The sequence below is a fragment of the Crocodylus porosus genome, unplaced genomic scaffold, assembly GCF_001723895.1.
Source record: "Crocodylus porosus isolate Cpor-Errol unplaced genomic scaffold, CroPor_comp1, whole genome shotgun sequence".
Lineage (NCBI taxonomy): Eukaryota > Metazoa > Chordata > Crocodylia > Crocodylidae > Crocodylus > Crocodylus porosus.
The window spans coordinates 16,352,685-16,365,918 of record NW_017728924.1 but is presented as its reverse complement, the minus strand read 5'-3'; the positions used below and the strand labels follow the sequence as shown (position 1 = coordinate 16,365,918).

Sequence of the window (13,234 nt, the reverse complement as noted above, 5' to 3'; positions counted from 1 at the left end):
GTCGGCGGTTCTGCTTCATGTGGCGCCCAGCCATGGCCCGCTACAGCCTCGGCGCCGCGCTGGACTGGCTGTACGGCGGCGTGGACCCCAGCTTTGAGGGCAACGGCGGCCCCGAGTGCGCCGCCTTCCTGTCCGGCCGCCAGCGCCTGCTGGAGAGCCTGGTCTTCCTGAGCCTGGGCGTCGCGGAGGCGCTGCTGGCCCTGCGGAGGATCCGGCGCCTGCCCGGCAGGGAGGAGGAGGAGGAGCGGCTGCTGCAGCGGGCCCCGGTCCCGCACGAGAGCCTGAGCAAGAACCTGGTGCTGGCGGCCCTGGCCCTCACCTTCGGGGTGGAGGTGGGCTTCAAGTTCGCCACCAGAACCGTCATCTACCTGCTCAACCCCTGCCACGTGGTGACCATGATGCAGGTGAGGGCGTGGGGGGACGGTTGGGAGGGAAATGTGACTCCAAGACGACCTCCCCCCACGAGATTGTGTACCCAGATGGGGGGGGGGCGCGCATGCATCACTCTTCCACCCATCGAATCTGTATCCCTGGCGCTCGTCTTAGCCCAGATTTGGGGGTTGGCATGGCTTGATCCCTGTAGAGAAGCAAATGAATCTGGCTGTGCGATTGCGTAATGTTTTAGGGGAACGAAGCCCTCTGTGATTGCGCTGTCCATCCCTTCGTTCCCTTTGCTGTACGGAGAGGCACCTAAGCAAATTGCCTGGAAGCTGTTTGGCGGCTCAGCTCCCAGAGCTAGTCTGCCTCAGCCTGCAACTCAAAGCAGGGTTTTCACTTGCTTGCATTGATGATTTGTCAAGTTGGACCTTGGGTCACTCTTGTGTCATACCGGGTCAGAGCGACCTGTTTCTCCCTCGCTCGCAGCCTCCAGCACTTCAGGTCTAGGAAGTTGTGATTTGGCAGCTGTGCCCTTCGCCCCAACGCTCAGAGGTGACTGGTGCCCCTTGTCCTCCAAGAACATGTCCTGTCCTCTAACTCCGAGCTTCTATCACCTCTGGTGGCAATGAACGGCACGCTGTGTGAAAAAAGTTTCCTTTGTGTTTGTTTTAAATTGACTACCTGCTCGTTTCATGTTGTGACGCCTAGTTTGGGGGCTGGACTCTATGATATTCCAAGGTCCCTTCCAGCCCAGATGTCTATGAAATACGAAATCTTGTCTGGTGTGAGACTAGTCAATAATGAATTCCTGTTTGCTTTCTTTCCATCATTTAGTATTTTACGAACACTTACCGAACAGGCTTTGCCCCTTTAGACTCTCCTCACATGGAAGTCCCTCTGTCCTATAAGGATTGTGAGCTGCCCTGGGAGGTGATCAGGTTTTGTGGGCCAGGTCCTGGGTCCCTCTTTCAGCCTGAAATATAAAGCAAGCAGCCAGCCAGTCCTTACAGAAAGTCATCTGTGAGGATATGGATGGGAAAATTGGGTGAGAGGCTGAGATGCTCTGTCAGGGAGGATGTAACAGCAATCCCTTCAGGCATTAAAACATCTAGAATGGAAAAGGTTGTGATCAAAAGATTAAAATAATAGGATGCGCATTTTACTCTTGTCTTTAGTTCTGACATGGGCATAACTTTTGGCATTTTGAGAAGTTGCCTTGATTGCACCGGGGCCACTTTGACTACATCAAGTCAAGTGTGTCTGTTTTTGTGGGAGCAGAGCACTTGTTTCCATCCTAAATTTATTTAAGTGAGAAAATGAAAACAAATCGGGCATCTTGGTTCTCATGCACCAAGCCTGCACTGGTAGGGTTGCAAATGCACAGGGGATTTGTTTTTTTGAGGGGGGCGTTAAGATACAAATAACAAACAAACAAACAAACCCCAAAACAACCCTGTTCCTATTGGCAATGCTGAGGGAGTTCCCTCAGCATCCAGCTTTCTCCTTCTTTGTGACATTAAAAAGGATGGCTCATCGGCAAATATCAGGCATATGGCAGTTTATTAACATTTGATTTATATGCTAATACCTGCCTAATTAATTTCTGTATGAACTAGGTTTTCATGATCAATGAAATGGCATTTAATGAGAGAGGAAAAAATATGAAGCTTGGTTGGAAAGAGGAAATTGTAGCTGCATTTGAACTGACCAAGCCCTCACTTGCAAAAAGCCAAAAGTGAAGAGTTCTACTAGTTGCTTTCAGTGACCTGGGAAATCCTGCTCTCATTGACGTCAGCAGCAGTTTACATTTATTTGAGTGGAAGGAGGCCTTTCAGAACTCGAATTATAGGGTTGGAATGGACCTTGAGGCTCCTTTCATTCAGCCCCTATCAAAGGTAGTTACTTATCCAGCCACTTTAAAGAATCTTCAATAGTAGTTCTTATAAACTTTGCTTTTTTTCTGCTTTCTGTGGCAATGGAGAATATTTTTTCCATTTTCTTTATGGAACCTTTGAAATATTTGAAAACTACTGTCATGTCTCCCCTTAAACACTCTCTTGTGCAAACTAAACATGCCCCGTTTCCTTCAGCCTTTCCTCATATGCCTTGCATTTCAACCCCCTGTATTATTTTCATTGCATATCCCCTGAAACCGCTCCAGTGTTTCACATATTTCTTAAGTGTGGTACCCCGAAGTGGGCACAGTAGTCTAGCTGGCTAGAATGGTACTGTTACATTTCCTGTGTAACAATGTTTCTGTTAATGCAGCCCCAAATTGCTTTTACTTTCTTGTAACAACTCTCAACAGCCAACTCCTGAGCTTGTGTTTCTGCTAGAACCCATTTTTGTTAGTCTTGTGGCCAGCACATTGGATGTTCCTCATTCTCTGTTTATGCATTTATTTTTTTTCTTTATCTGAATACCTCATGTCTGTCTTTTAATTTAATTTTGTCTGTAGTCTTCCTTGTAATCATGAATTCTCTCCAGTCATGATCCACTCCTCTCCAATTTTTGACAGCCTTCACTTCTGTGACTAGTTGATACTTTTGGTTTGAGCTCTCTAGTTGTTGCCTCAGCTTTCTGCAACAAATTGGTCCTTATCGTAAGGTCTTACTGATGTTTTATATTTTTGCTTTTCCCGTGGAGATCAGAGAAGTCTTACACAATTATTGCCCATTTAGATCTTAATTACTTTATTTCCCCAAATATAAGACAATGTTCCCCCCTCACCCCATTTAACATGTTGTGGGGGAAAGCCCCTCACATTGGAGCTGAGTGCAAGATGTGTGGGGTGGGGCAGGTGACTGCTGAACCTCTGACTCTGGCCCCAGTTTGGCTGCAGCTCTGACCCCAACCCTGGCACCACTGGCCCTTTTGCTATCTTTGCCCCTCTTCCCCCACCACTACTTCTGCCACTTCTTGGCTGTAGTTGGGTTCTGGCCTTGCTCCAACCCTGGAACGTGGAACACATGATTGCTCTGGACTCAGCTTGGCCCAGTAGCTGTGGTGCCATTGAAAAAAGCTTAGATCTGAGTTTCAACATTTGGAGCAGGGCTGGAGTTGTCAGTGCTGCAAAAGCTGCTGTAGGGCTAATCTAGGGCCAGGACAGCCATGTGCTTTGTGCCCCAGGCTGAGAAGCCAGAACTGGACGATGAGGAGGGGTTGGGGGCAGAAGTAGCAGGAGGACCAGGTGCCATGGGGTGCAGGCATGGAGCAGGGCAAGTGGTAGAGGACATGTGGGGGCAGGTGCTGGGGAAGCATGTGCTGGAATACATGGGCACAAGGGGATAGGCAGCAGGAAGGCAAGTGTGGGGGCAGGACAGCCCCCACCAGGGGAGACACCTTGTTGGACCTGGTGCTGGCTACTGGCAATGACCTGGTGAGGGGGCTGCAGGTGCTCGACCACCTGGGCAACAGCGATCATCGCCTGCTGGAATTCGCCATCCCGTGCAAGGTGGCAAAGGCCTACAGCAAAGCAGCAGCCCTAGCTGGACTTCAATGAGCTAAGGAGAATAGTTGGAGAAGCACTGAAGAAGAGTGGTCGCTCCTTAAGGAGACAATCCTCCAAGCCCAAAGGGAGGTAATCCCAACACGGATCAAAGGGAGCAGGAGGGTGCAAAAGCCCCCATGGCTCACCAAAAGCATCTGGGAATGTCTCCTAGGTAAAGGGAGGCACACACTCAATGGAAGGGAGGGGCCATCACCAGGGAGAATTATACTGCGGTTGCTTGGGGATGCAGGGGGGTATTCAGGAAGGCCAAGGCAGAGATGGAACTGGGACTAGCTTCCCGGATCAAGGACAACAAGAAGTCCTTTTTTAAATACATAGGGGGCAAAAAGAAAGTCCTGGGTAATGTGGGGCCCTTGCAGGACGAGTTGGGAAATTTGGTCGTCACACCAGACAACAAAACTAACCTATTTAATGATTTCTTTGCCTCCATTTTCCTGAGCAGAGACCGGAACAGCAAACCACACTCTGGGCCCCCCTTAGACCACAGGGCACTTAGGCCAAGGGTTAGTGAGGAACTAGTTAGGGAACTTCTGGAGGGACTGGATGTATTCAAATCAGCTGGTCCAGATGATCTCCACCCCGGAGTGCTGAGGGAATTAGCTGCGGTCATTGCTTTCTCTACCATTGCAGGACCCCAGGCATGGCTTTATGAGCGCTCATGATGCTCTGGTGTGGTGCCAGAGGACTGGAAGAGAGCCAATGTGGTTCCCATCTTCAAAAAGGGGAGGAAGGAAGACCCGGGAAACTGTAGGCCAGTTAGTCTTACCTGAGTCCTGGGCAAGCTTTTTGAGAGAATTATTCTGGCACATGTCCACGAGGGGCCAGCAGGGGAGATTATGCCTAGGGGCAACCAACACAGGCTCATTAGAGGCTGGTCCTGTCAGACCAACTTGGTGGCCTTCTACGACCAGGTCACCAAATCCTTAGATGCAGGGCTAGTAGCGGACATAGTCTTCCTGGACTTTCAGCAGGCCTTCGACACTGTCTCTTACTCCGTTCTCATTAAGAAACTGGGAGAGTGTGGTGTTAATACCTACACAGTCAAATGGGTCGCCAACTGGCTGGAGGGGTCATTTTCAACTTGGAGGGATGTGGACAGTGGGGTCCCCCAGGGCTCGGTCCTCGGGCCTGCGCTGTTCAACAGTGTTCACAGTGACTTGGATGACGGGTAAAGAGCACCCTGTTCAAATTTGCTGATGACACTAAGATGTGGGGGGATGTGGGTATGCTAGAAGGGAGGAATAGGCTGCAGTCAGACTTAGGTTACAGGGATGGGCAGATGAGAATAGGATGGGATTCAACACTGACAAGTGCAAGGTGCTGCTAGGATCTGGAACCAACTTCCAAGAGAAGTGGTGCAGGCTCCTACCCTGGTGGTCTTTAAGAGGAGGCTGGATGAACACCTTGCTGGGATCGTTTGACCCCAGTACTCTTTCCTGCCATGGCAGGGGGTCAGACTCGATGATCTGCTCAGGTCCCTTCCGACCCTACCAGCTATGAAACCGTGACACAACACAGGTGTCAGAGGCCAAGGTGTTAGGCCACTTGATCCCCCCTGTTGGAGGCCTCATTGCTTTCTCTGCCACAGTTGTGGGGTGACAAATTTAAAATGACCCTCCAATAGTTGGATTCTGTATATGGAAAATATACAACACATTTTTCATATACAGAATCTAATTATTGGGGGGGGTGTCTTAAATTCAGGGTCATCTTAAATTCAGATTAATCTTGGATTTGGGTAAATCTGATATTATTACCTGCTTTAAGAATGCCTCTTCCTGACTTTTTGGTCTATAAAACCCACAGTGCCTCTCCCTTAACAGCACCTTGATTCTTTCCTTATATATCTTTGCCCAGCTGTGTTCAGCCAGCAGATCTTTTTCACTTCCTCTGGGATTCTACAGCAAGTGCTTATGCTTTTGGGGCATTGCATTGTCTAATTTTGCAGAGTCAGGGGTTAGAGGGTGGGACTTCTGGTCCCAAGATGGTGACCAGAGGCGAGGGCACCTGTCAAGGGGTGGGGCTACCCTTGTGGCCCTTGACAGTTTGCCAAGACTCAAAGTGTTTCTCCAGCTGAAACAGTTGCCATCCCTGCCTTCTCCCCTTAGCTAGTCTAACCCCTGGCAGATGACAGACATCCAGGTTGTCACAGACCAGTTGTTTCCCAAAGTTTCAGACCTTTGCACCTTGCAACCTGAAAGGATTCAAACACCTGTACTTCTAAATACTACAGCAGGCTTTCAAAGGGCAAGACCAGGCTCCTTACAGCACTGTGGGTGAAAATCTTGAACTCTTAAATTAATTAGTATCAGCAAAGATTTCATAGCATTTTTAATGTTATACCCCATGGGATGCTGGCTTTCTGTAAAATGGTAGCAATTCTTGGTAAAAGTAGTCAATACTTGTCTGAGCTATTGGGCGGTATAGCTGATAAAATGAAAAGTGGAAATGTTGCAAAAGCTTAATAAATAGTCTTAAGTAAAATATTATGTTGAGTACTGTTACAGAGGAAAATAATATACCAGAGGAAGATTTTTGTACTGGTTCTTGAGGTTAGATGATAAGGATATCAATATTGCATGAAATGTGTGGTGTCCATTTCATGCCACCACTCCGAACAGCATTTTTATGCTATGCATTTAGAAAAGCTGGGCTGTTAATAGCTCCCTTAGTTTATGGATAACTTCTAACTGGTTCTTTTTTTATTACTATTATTATTATTATTATTATTAATGGTGTTCTGAACAGTTGGGAACAAAATACCCAACTGCTTTTTCTACTAGCTTAAGGGCAAGTTCTTCTTAAGCTGTTTATGAGGAATAATAAGGCCTCTTATAAATAAAGAATGAGAACATTGCAGTATCACTCGGATTTGCAGTTGAAATGAAACTCCACTCTTTTGCTTTTGCAGAGCTTTCAGGATTCCCATAGTGATACACCTGATATCTTCTTCACCCATGGATTGTTAGTGTAACTGCAGTTGTGGTTTTCCAGCTGCGGTCTGAATGGAGGATGCAGATTGCATTGCTGTCTCCTTCAGTTCCACCACCCTCCCCTTCTGAGAAGTGTGCTTAGTGGACACTGAGAAATTTGGAGGAATGATAGTGTTCCAGTGGTCCAGAAATCTTGAGACCCACTGATCTGGTGCATGAAGCACTTTACAAAACATAAGTAAGATGTCTCCGTATTGCTGAATTTGCATGCTTGTTAAAGTAGACTTTTTTATTTCAAGATTTTTTCCCCCTGTGTTTGTTTATTTATTTTACACTGCAGTTAAAGGTGTGGCTGCAGGTCACATAGACATTTCAAGCTAGTTTTAAACTCATAGCTATGTTGTCTAGCAAGTGTGTTATAGCATTACAGAGACCTACCTAAATAGTTGGACACCTAGTATTGTTTTGATTGCCCTGTTATTCATACTTGAACTAGTTAGCCCAGGTGTGTCTACGCCCTTGACTGTTGTGGAGAGATATCCAAAGTCTCAAAGATCTTTATTAGATCCTTACAAAACTAAAGAATTTACAGAATTGTGAGTTGTTTTTTTTTAGCCAGTCTTTCCCAGATAGCAGAGCTTGAAAAAAAAAATCACTGGTTTTAGAACAAATATTTGCTTGTATAGTTTAAAATAAACTTATCAGTTTGTTTCAGATTGTTTTAAACTTCACTTCCTTTCTTTTCCTTCCTGGTTTTTATTTTGTTTTCTTTCAGTTCCTGCTTCTTCACACTGAACAAGTGGATCCTCTCCTACTTGTTGCTTATTTTGGACTTAGTCCTACTTCCACTGAAGTTAGGGAAAAATATGATCATTTCTCCAACTGATGTTCAGTAGGTGAAAACATACCTTTAAAGCTTAATTCTACAATGGAAATAAAATGTTGTTGTCCTTGTTCCTGTCTGTTGGATTTTTTTTTGATCACTTGCTGGCTCATGTGTCTGAGGGGTACTTTATTCACAGCCTCCACAGATGTCTGTCTTGCACTACAAGAATTGCTGTCAGACCCACTGCTAAATTAATTGGTCAAGAATGAGATTTTTCCCTGGGTCAAGAACGAAAACTTACGTTCTTTTATCTCATACAGGTAAACCAGACTCTCTTTTTTAAATAGTTTCTGCTAGTTGAAAAAAGACTGGCCAAGCAGTGGGTAGCAGTTGAAGCTCCATGGACGCTCCATCTTTGTGTCAGTCCTGTATCTCTTTTAATCTCCCTAGTGAAGATGACCTGCAGACTTCAGTCCTTTAGATTGGGTATTCCTGGTGTACTAACACTTGTTTCTCTTTTTTTTTCTTTAAGATTTCTGATGATCTTATAAAGTTAAGGTTAATTTATAACTGATTAAATAATTCTGGCAAAACAGTGTTGTCTTCCTTAAATCTGGAAGATGTAAATATTACTGAGGGCCTTTCTATTGCAGTAGCCCTAGCTTCATTAACTTCTGGTTTTATTTTCTTGCCAGCTCCACAACAAACAAACATTCTCAATTCTTTATGTAAGCAATATTTATTCTGAAATTATCCTGAATTAGTCCACCCTTTATCATCCGGAGTGCTGGGTTAGGGCAGTAGTATTGTCCTTGGTATTCTCCTCTCACACATGCAACAGCGTGATCTTGGCAGTTGGCTTTTATTCTGCTCTTTTCCCAGTAAGCCCATCATTTCATGTTGTTGATTCAGTTGTAACAGTAACCTCAGCTATGATTAGTACATCTCAGGCAGGGTGTGCTCTTTTTATGTCATTTTTTTAGTGACGTAGGCTCAGCATTTAAGGGCAGTTGGAAAAACATTTTGATTTTTACGTGCCCCAAGATGTTAGAACTGTAGTGTTGTCCACAGCACATAAAGAAGGGAAGTATTTTATGTTGAGAGATTATTTCAGATCAGTGAGGCTTTTAAAGCATGATGGACAGAATTAATCTCTTTCTATTTGAAGCTGTCGATTGGGGACTAACTTTTATTTTTTTCAGGTTACGGCCCTTATGATTTCAGCTTCTATTTCAGCAAATTTTGTTCCCATAGATAGGGTGGTTTTGCCACTTGTCATTTAAAATGACTGGAGGAGAGTGAATTTCTGTCTTTCAGAGCTTTTCTTTTCTACTTCCATCACAAAAGCCTATTGTTAGAATTAGGATAGAATTTATGCCAAGAGTATCCACTGGATTTCTGTTGCTATCAATAAATTTTACAGTTGGGTTTTGCTTCTACTCTCTCTTTTAGAAAATGAGGGAAATACTTTGTGCTATCAGAAATATTCTGAAGTCTACAGTTGATATTCAGGCCTAGTGTCATCTTATGTTGTGGATGAATGCATACTGGGCAAAACTGAATATGGATATAGGCCTGCAGGTCAGGAAGTCCCAATCCACCCTAGACAAAGTGGGATAAAGGAGGCAGAGATGTAGAAATTAGAGCTGTACCAGCTGTACATTAAAGCTGCACCGATATATTGGTTGCCTATCAGATTGGCACCAATAAGGGAATATAATTATTGGGTATCAGCTTTTTTTCCCACCTGTTGCAGCTGATAATGCTTACTGATAATTATGCCAACTGGCCAGGGCCCTGGACACCTGGGTTCCCTCTCCCCCACAGGGCCGGGGCCCCCGGATGCCTGGGTTCCCTTGGCAGACAGGTGGGCAGCATTCTAGCCTTTAAGAACTCTGTGATGGGGCCATCTTCAGCTGCATTTTTTTTTTTTTTTTTTAAATGCCGGTACTTGTCCCCATCAAGTCTTGCTGGATTTTTCTTCTGTGGGGATCAGCTCTCCCCCCTGTACTTTCCTGCCACAACTTGATGCTACTTGGTTCTAAAGAAAAAGGGAGGCTGACCCACAGGTTCCCAGACAGGCTCCAGGCTCACCACCCATAGGATAATGAGCTGTTGCCTTAAGGGCAAAAATGCATGCATGCTCCTACCTCCCCTTGACATGCCCGGTGCTTTGCAGGTGGCTTTATAAATTTCTCTTTATGGTAGGGTCTCAGCCTCTGTGGGCTTACCCCCTTCTCTCTCTCTAGCTGGACCTGTCAGTCAAAACCCATTAATTGGGGCTTGACTCTGAGGTGCTAGCTCTCTAACTCACTTGGGCTCAAGGTCCTCTGTTCCATGCTCTCTACAACACCAGGCCTACTGTCCCTTTTACATTGTGCACCCCCATGGCACTAGACTGTTGGGGCCTCAGCCCCCCTCGGCTTTGCCCCTGTTTCTGTAGTTACGGCCTTTCACTTAAGTCCAGGTACTAGGACCTGGCTTCATGGCTCCTATCTCCCCTTCAAGCAACTTTGGGCTTGTGGCCCTAGGGCAGTAGGGCTTCTTGAGCCCTCTATCACAGTGACTCTTGGCGCTAATGAGGCCTCCTCTACCCCTACAGCCTCAGCCACAAACCACCAGCCCTTATTAACATCAAGTGTAAACCATAGGCTCCTATGGCAATATAGTGAAAATAATAATAAAGAAATAAGAGAGGCAAAGTGCCCGCTTACTTTATGTGATTGTGCTTCTGTCTCGCCACATGGCATATTCGTCCCAAAGAGGTGGCAACAGCTGCACCAGCACCATAGTTATCAGGAATCCCCCTCTGTGGCCTTCTCCACTTGCATTTTATATGGTTCTGGCCTTCCCCTTCCTGTCACCTGACCAGCTGGCAGGGCTTGATCCTTAACCCCTACTCGACTGGCCGGCTGTACCCAGAAAGTTCTGGATTTAAAGGGACCGCCCTGTTTTTTCAGCCCTTCATTGTGCTCTGCATTTGTCCTTTAGGTAAAATAGAAAACTTATAAGGTATACATCTTTCTTTATTCTCGCACTGCCTTTTTTAAGTTGCCTTTGTTAAGATGTCACTATCTTAACAAAACTGAAACAGGAAGTAGTTGGCTAGCTTGCTAAATCTTGGTTTAATTTTCCCTAAAGGCAGTTTGCCCCGTATCTTTCCCATTGCTTTTATTGGGTGTATTCCTGTCAACACTGAAGTTAGCAACAAGCAGTTTGGGGATAGTCAATAGATCTGTCTTACTGGAGCTTTTTTAGGAAGGAAGATCTCCCACTTCCTTTTATTTTAAGGCTGGGCAGGATTTTTTAGAAGTGATGTAAGCCACGTGTTCCTACATTCTATGGATATAGAATAACAAAATGCGGCAGCAGTTTGTAACCTCAAAATCCTATAGGGAAGGTTGGCAAGATGCATGTAATATTACTTTAACTCCATCTTCTCTTATAATGGTTTGCGTGTTATCTGCTGCTGGATCCAAACAGTAGGACAGACTATTTGGAGGAAAAAAAGAAAGATTAAATCTATTGAACAGCTGAGATCACTCCAAGGGGAAATCAATCATAGCAATTTGTAAAGGTCTCTTCATGCAGGCGCTTTCTCTTTTTATATTCTCTGGATAATAGTTCACCTAAAACAACAAAGGCCTTGGGGCTGAGCCAAAAATAACTTTTGGAGGTGGAGGTTGTTCTTCAGATATATTTTTTCCAGTGGAAGAGCACTGATATTTTGCTTTGCAGCAACCTGTGTTTTTTAAAAATTATTTGAGGCTTGGTGCAGTTCTGTAGTTGACTGGCTGAGTGCTGCAGATTTAAAGCTCGTTTTGATCAGGATGCTGATGTTTTCATTTTTTCATGTTAAGCTGTGTTTAAAGCACACTGGCTTCATGAGCAGGATAAGCCAGTTTAGACATGTCACAAAGGACAAGGCACTAACTTTTGCCTTGTTTTCTTGCTTTACAGCTTAATTCTTGAAGGAGAAAGAGGCAGCCTAGCATTACTTAGCAATTATCCCTCTGGCATGCCATTGACTGCTACCAAATAGTTCAGTTCATTGTTCCATTAACTGGAATAGCAACTGTGGGGTGCTGGGAGGTAACATTTTAATGACCCCTAGAGCTGGTATTCTGTCATACTTCTGCTTCCCTTTCATAGTGGGAAACGGTTAATCTGCAGCTGTGGCATATGTTTGGGGGAATGTACCATGCTTTAAAAAAATCTTAACATCTATAAATACTGTGTATCAAAATGAAAGGTGCGAATAAAGGCTTCCTACATAAACAGTTTACTCGGATTCAGAGACGGTGTACTTCAGCCAGTCACCAATAGTGCCGAATAGATCTCAGAATATTCCTTAAATGCAGGGTAGGAGACAGGGAAGAGCCCTCAGAGTACTTTATGTAGAGAGAGAGCCCCTCTCTACATATGGCAACAGTATCGCACACTTCTGGGAAATAAGATGAAGAGAAAATGACAATTTCAACACTTGTAGAAGCAATTTTCATAGCTTTGTTTTTTCATATGGTTTAGAGCAGAGGTTCCCAACCACCGGGCCATGGCCCAGTACTGGGCTGTCAAGGACTGGCTACCAGGTCGTGGTATAAGCCCCCTGCTTGGACCCCCAACTGTCTTCCTGGGCAAGCAGCTTCCTCCACCAGCAGTCATATGCGGGATTAAAGCTGGGCAGCAGGACAGCCCTGGGAGGGAAGCAGCCGGTTCCGTGCACCCCGTTCTGTCCACAGTGTAAAAAAAGTTGGGAACAACTAGTTTAGAGTGCATTACACCCGAATATTTATAGCTACACAAAAATTTTTCAGATCTTGTTCAAAGAAGCATAGCTTGCCAAGAGTAATTTTTGTTGTTGTTGTTGATAATTTTATAATCTTGACATGCTTCTCTCTCTTGCTTTGCCTTGTCTTACCAGACTTTCTTCTTTCTTTCCTTCCTTCTTTCTTTTACTCGGAACCAATTTTCTCTGTGGTTCACTAGAAACCCTGAACACATTCTTCTTTTTCTAACTCAGGGATGACTTGAGATCCTTTTAAGGGTGCCACACAAAATTAGCTGTTAGGCATGGAACCACATACATGATTCATAAGATATACCCAGAGATTTCAAATCGGACTCCTTTGTGTCAAAACCACTCTAACCCGTTGTGGTTTTTCTGAGTTTTTTCTGTATTCCAAAAAAAAAAGAAAAAAGAGAGAATGAAAGCTAAGGGCTGACACATTCTGAGGGATGCCTCTAGTCTAAAAAGGTTAAGAATCTGCACTAGGTCTTGTTGGACAAGAGATTTAGGCAATAAATAAGAAACTTAGATTTCTTGTAGACAAGTGTATGTTAGTGCACAGGAAAAAACCCATCTAGAGTGGAAAGGTAGGAGTGCAGGAGATACTGAATGGTAATATTAAAAAGCAAATTAGATAGTTTCATAGTTTCTAGGGTCTGAAGGGACCTGAGCAGATCATCGAGTCCAACCCCCTGCCATGGCAGGAAAGAGTACTGGGGTCAAAGGACCCCAGCAAGATGTTCATCTAACCTCCCCTTAAAAACCCCCAGGGTAGGAGCCTCCACCACTTCTCTTGGAAG

The 13,234-nt window shown here is 44.9% G+C and overlaps 1 protein-coding gene across 4 annotated transcripts in view; it reads left to right on the top strand.

The window, feature by feature from the left end:
* Positions 1-6: 6 nt before the first annotated feature.
* The window catches only part of TMEM164 (transmembrane protein 164), a 111,875-nt gene continuing 98,647 nt past the window's right edge, over positions 7-13,234 (top strand). For all 4 annotated transcript variants that reach the window (XR_002102128.1, XR_002102127.1, XR_002102129.1 and 1 more), the window contains exon 1: positions 7-404. Coding sequence is in view for 1 of the 4 variants with exons in the window: in XM_019540411.1 (XP_019395956.1) it covers positions 18-404 (387 nt within the window). In the remaining 3 variants the exon portion in view is untranslated. The remainder of the gene's footprint in view (positions 405-13,234) is intronic.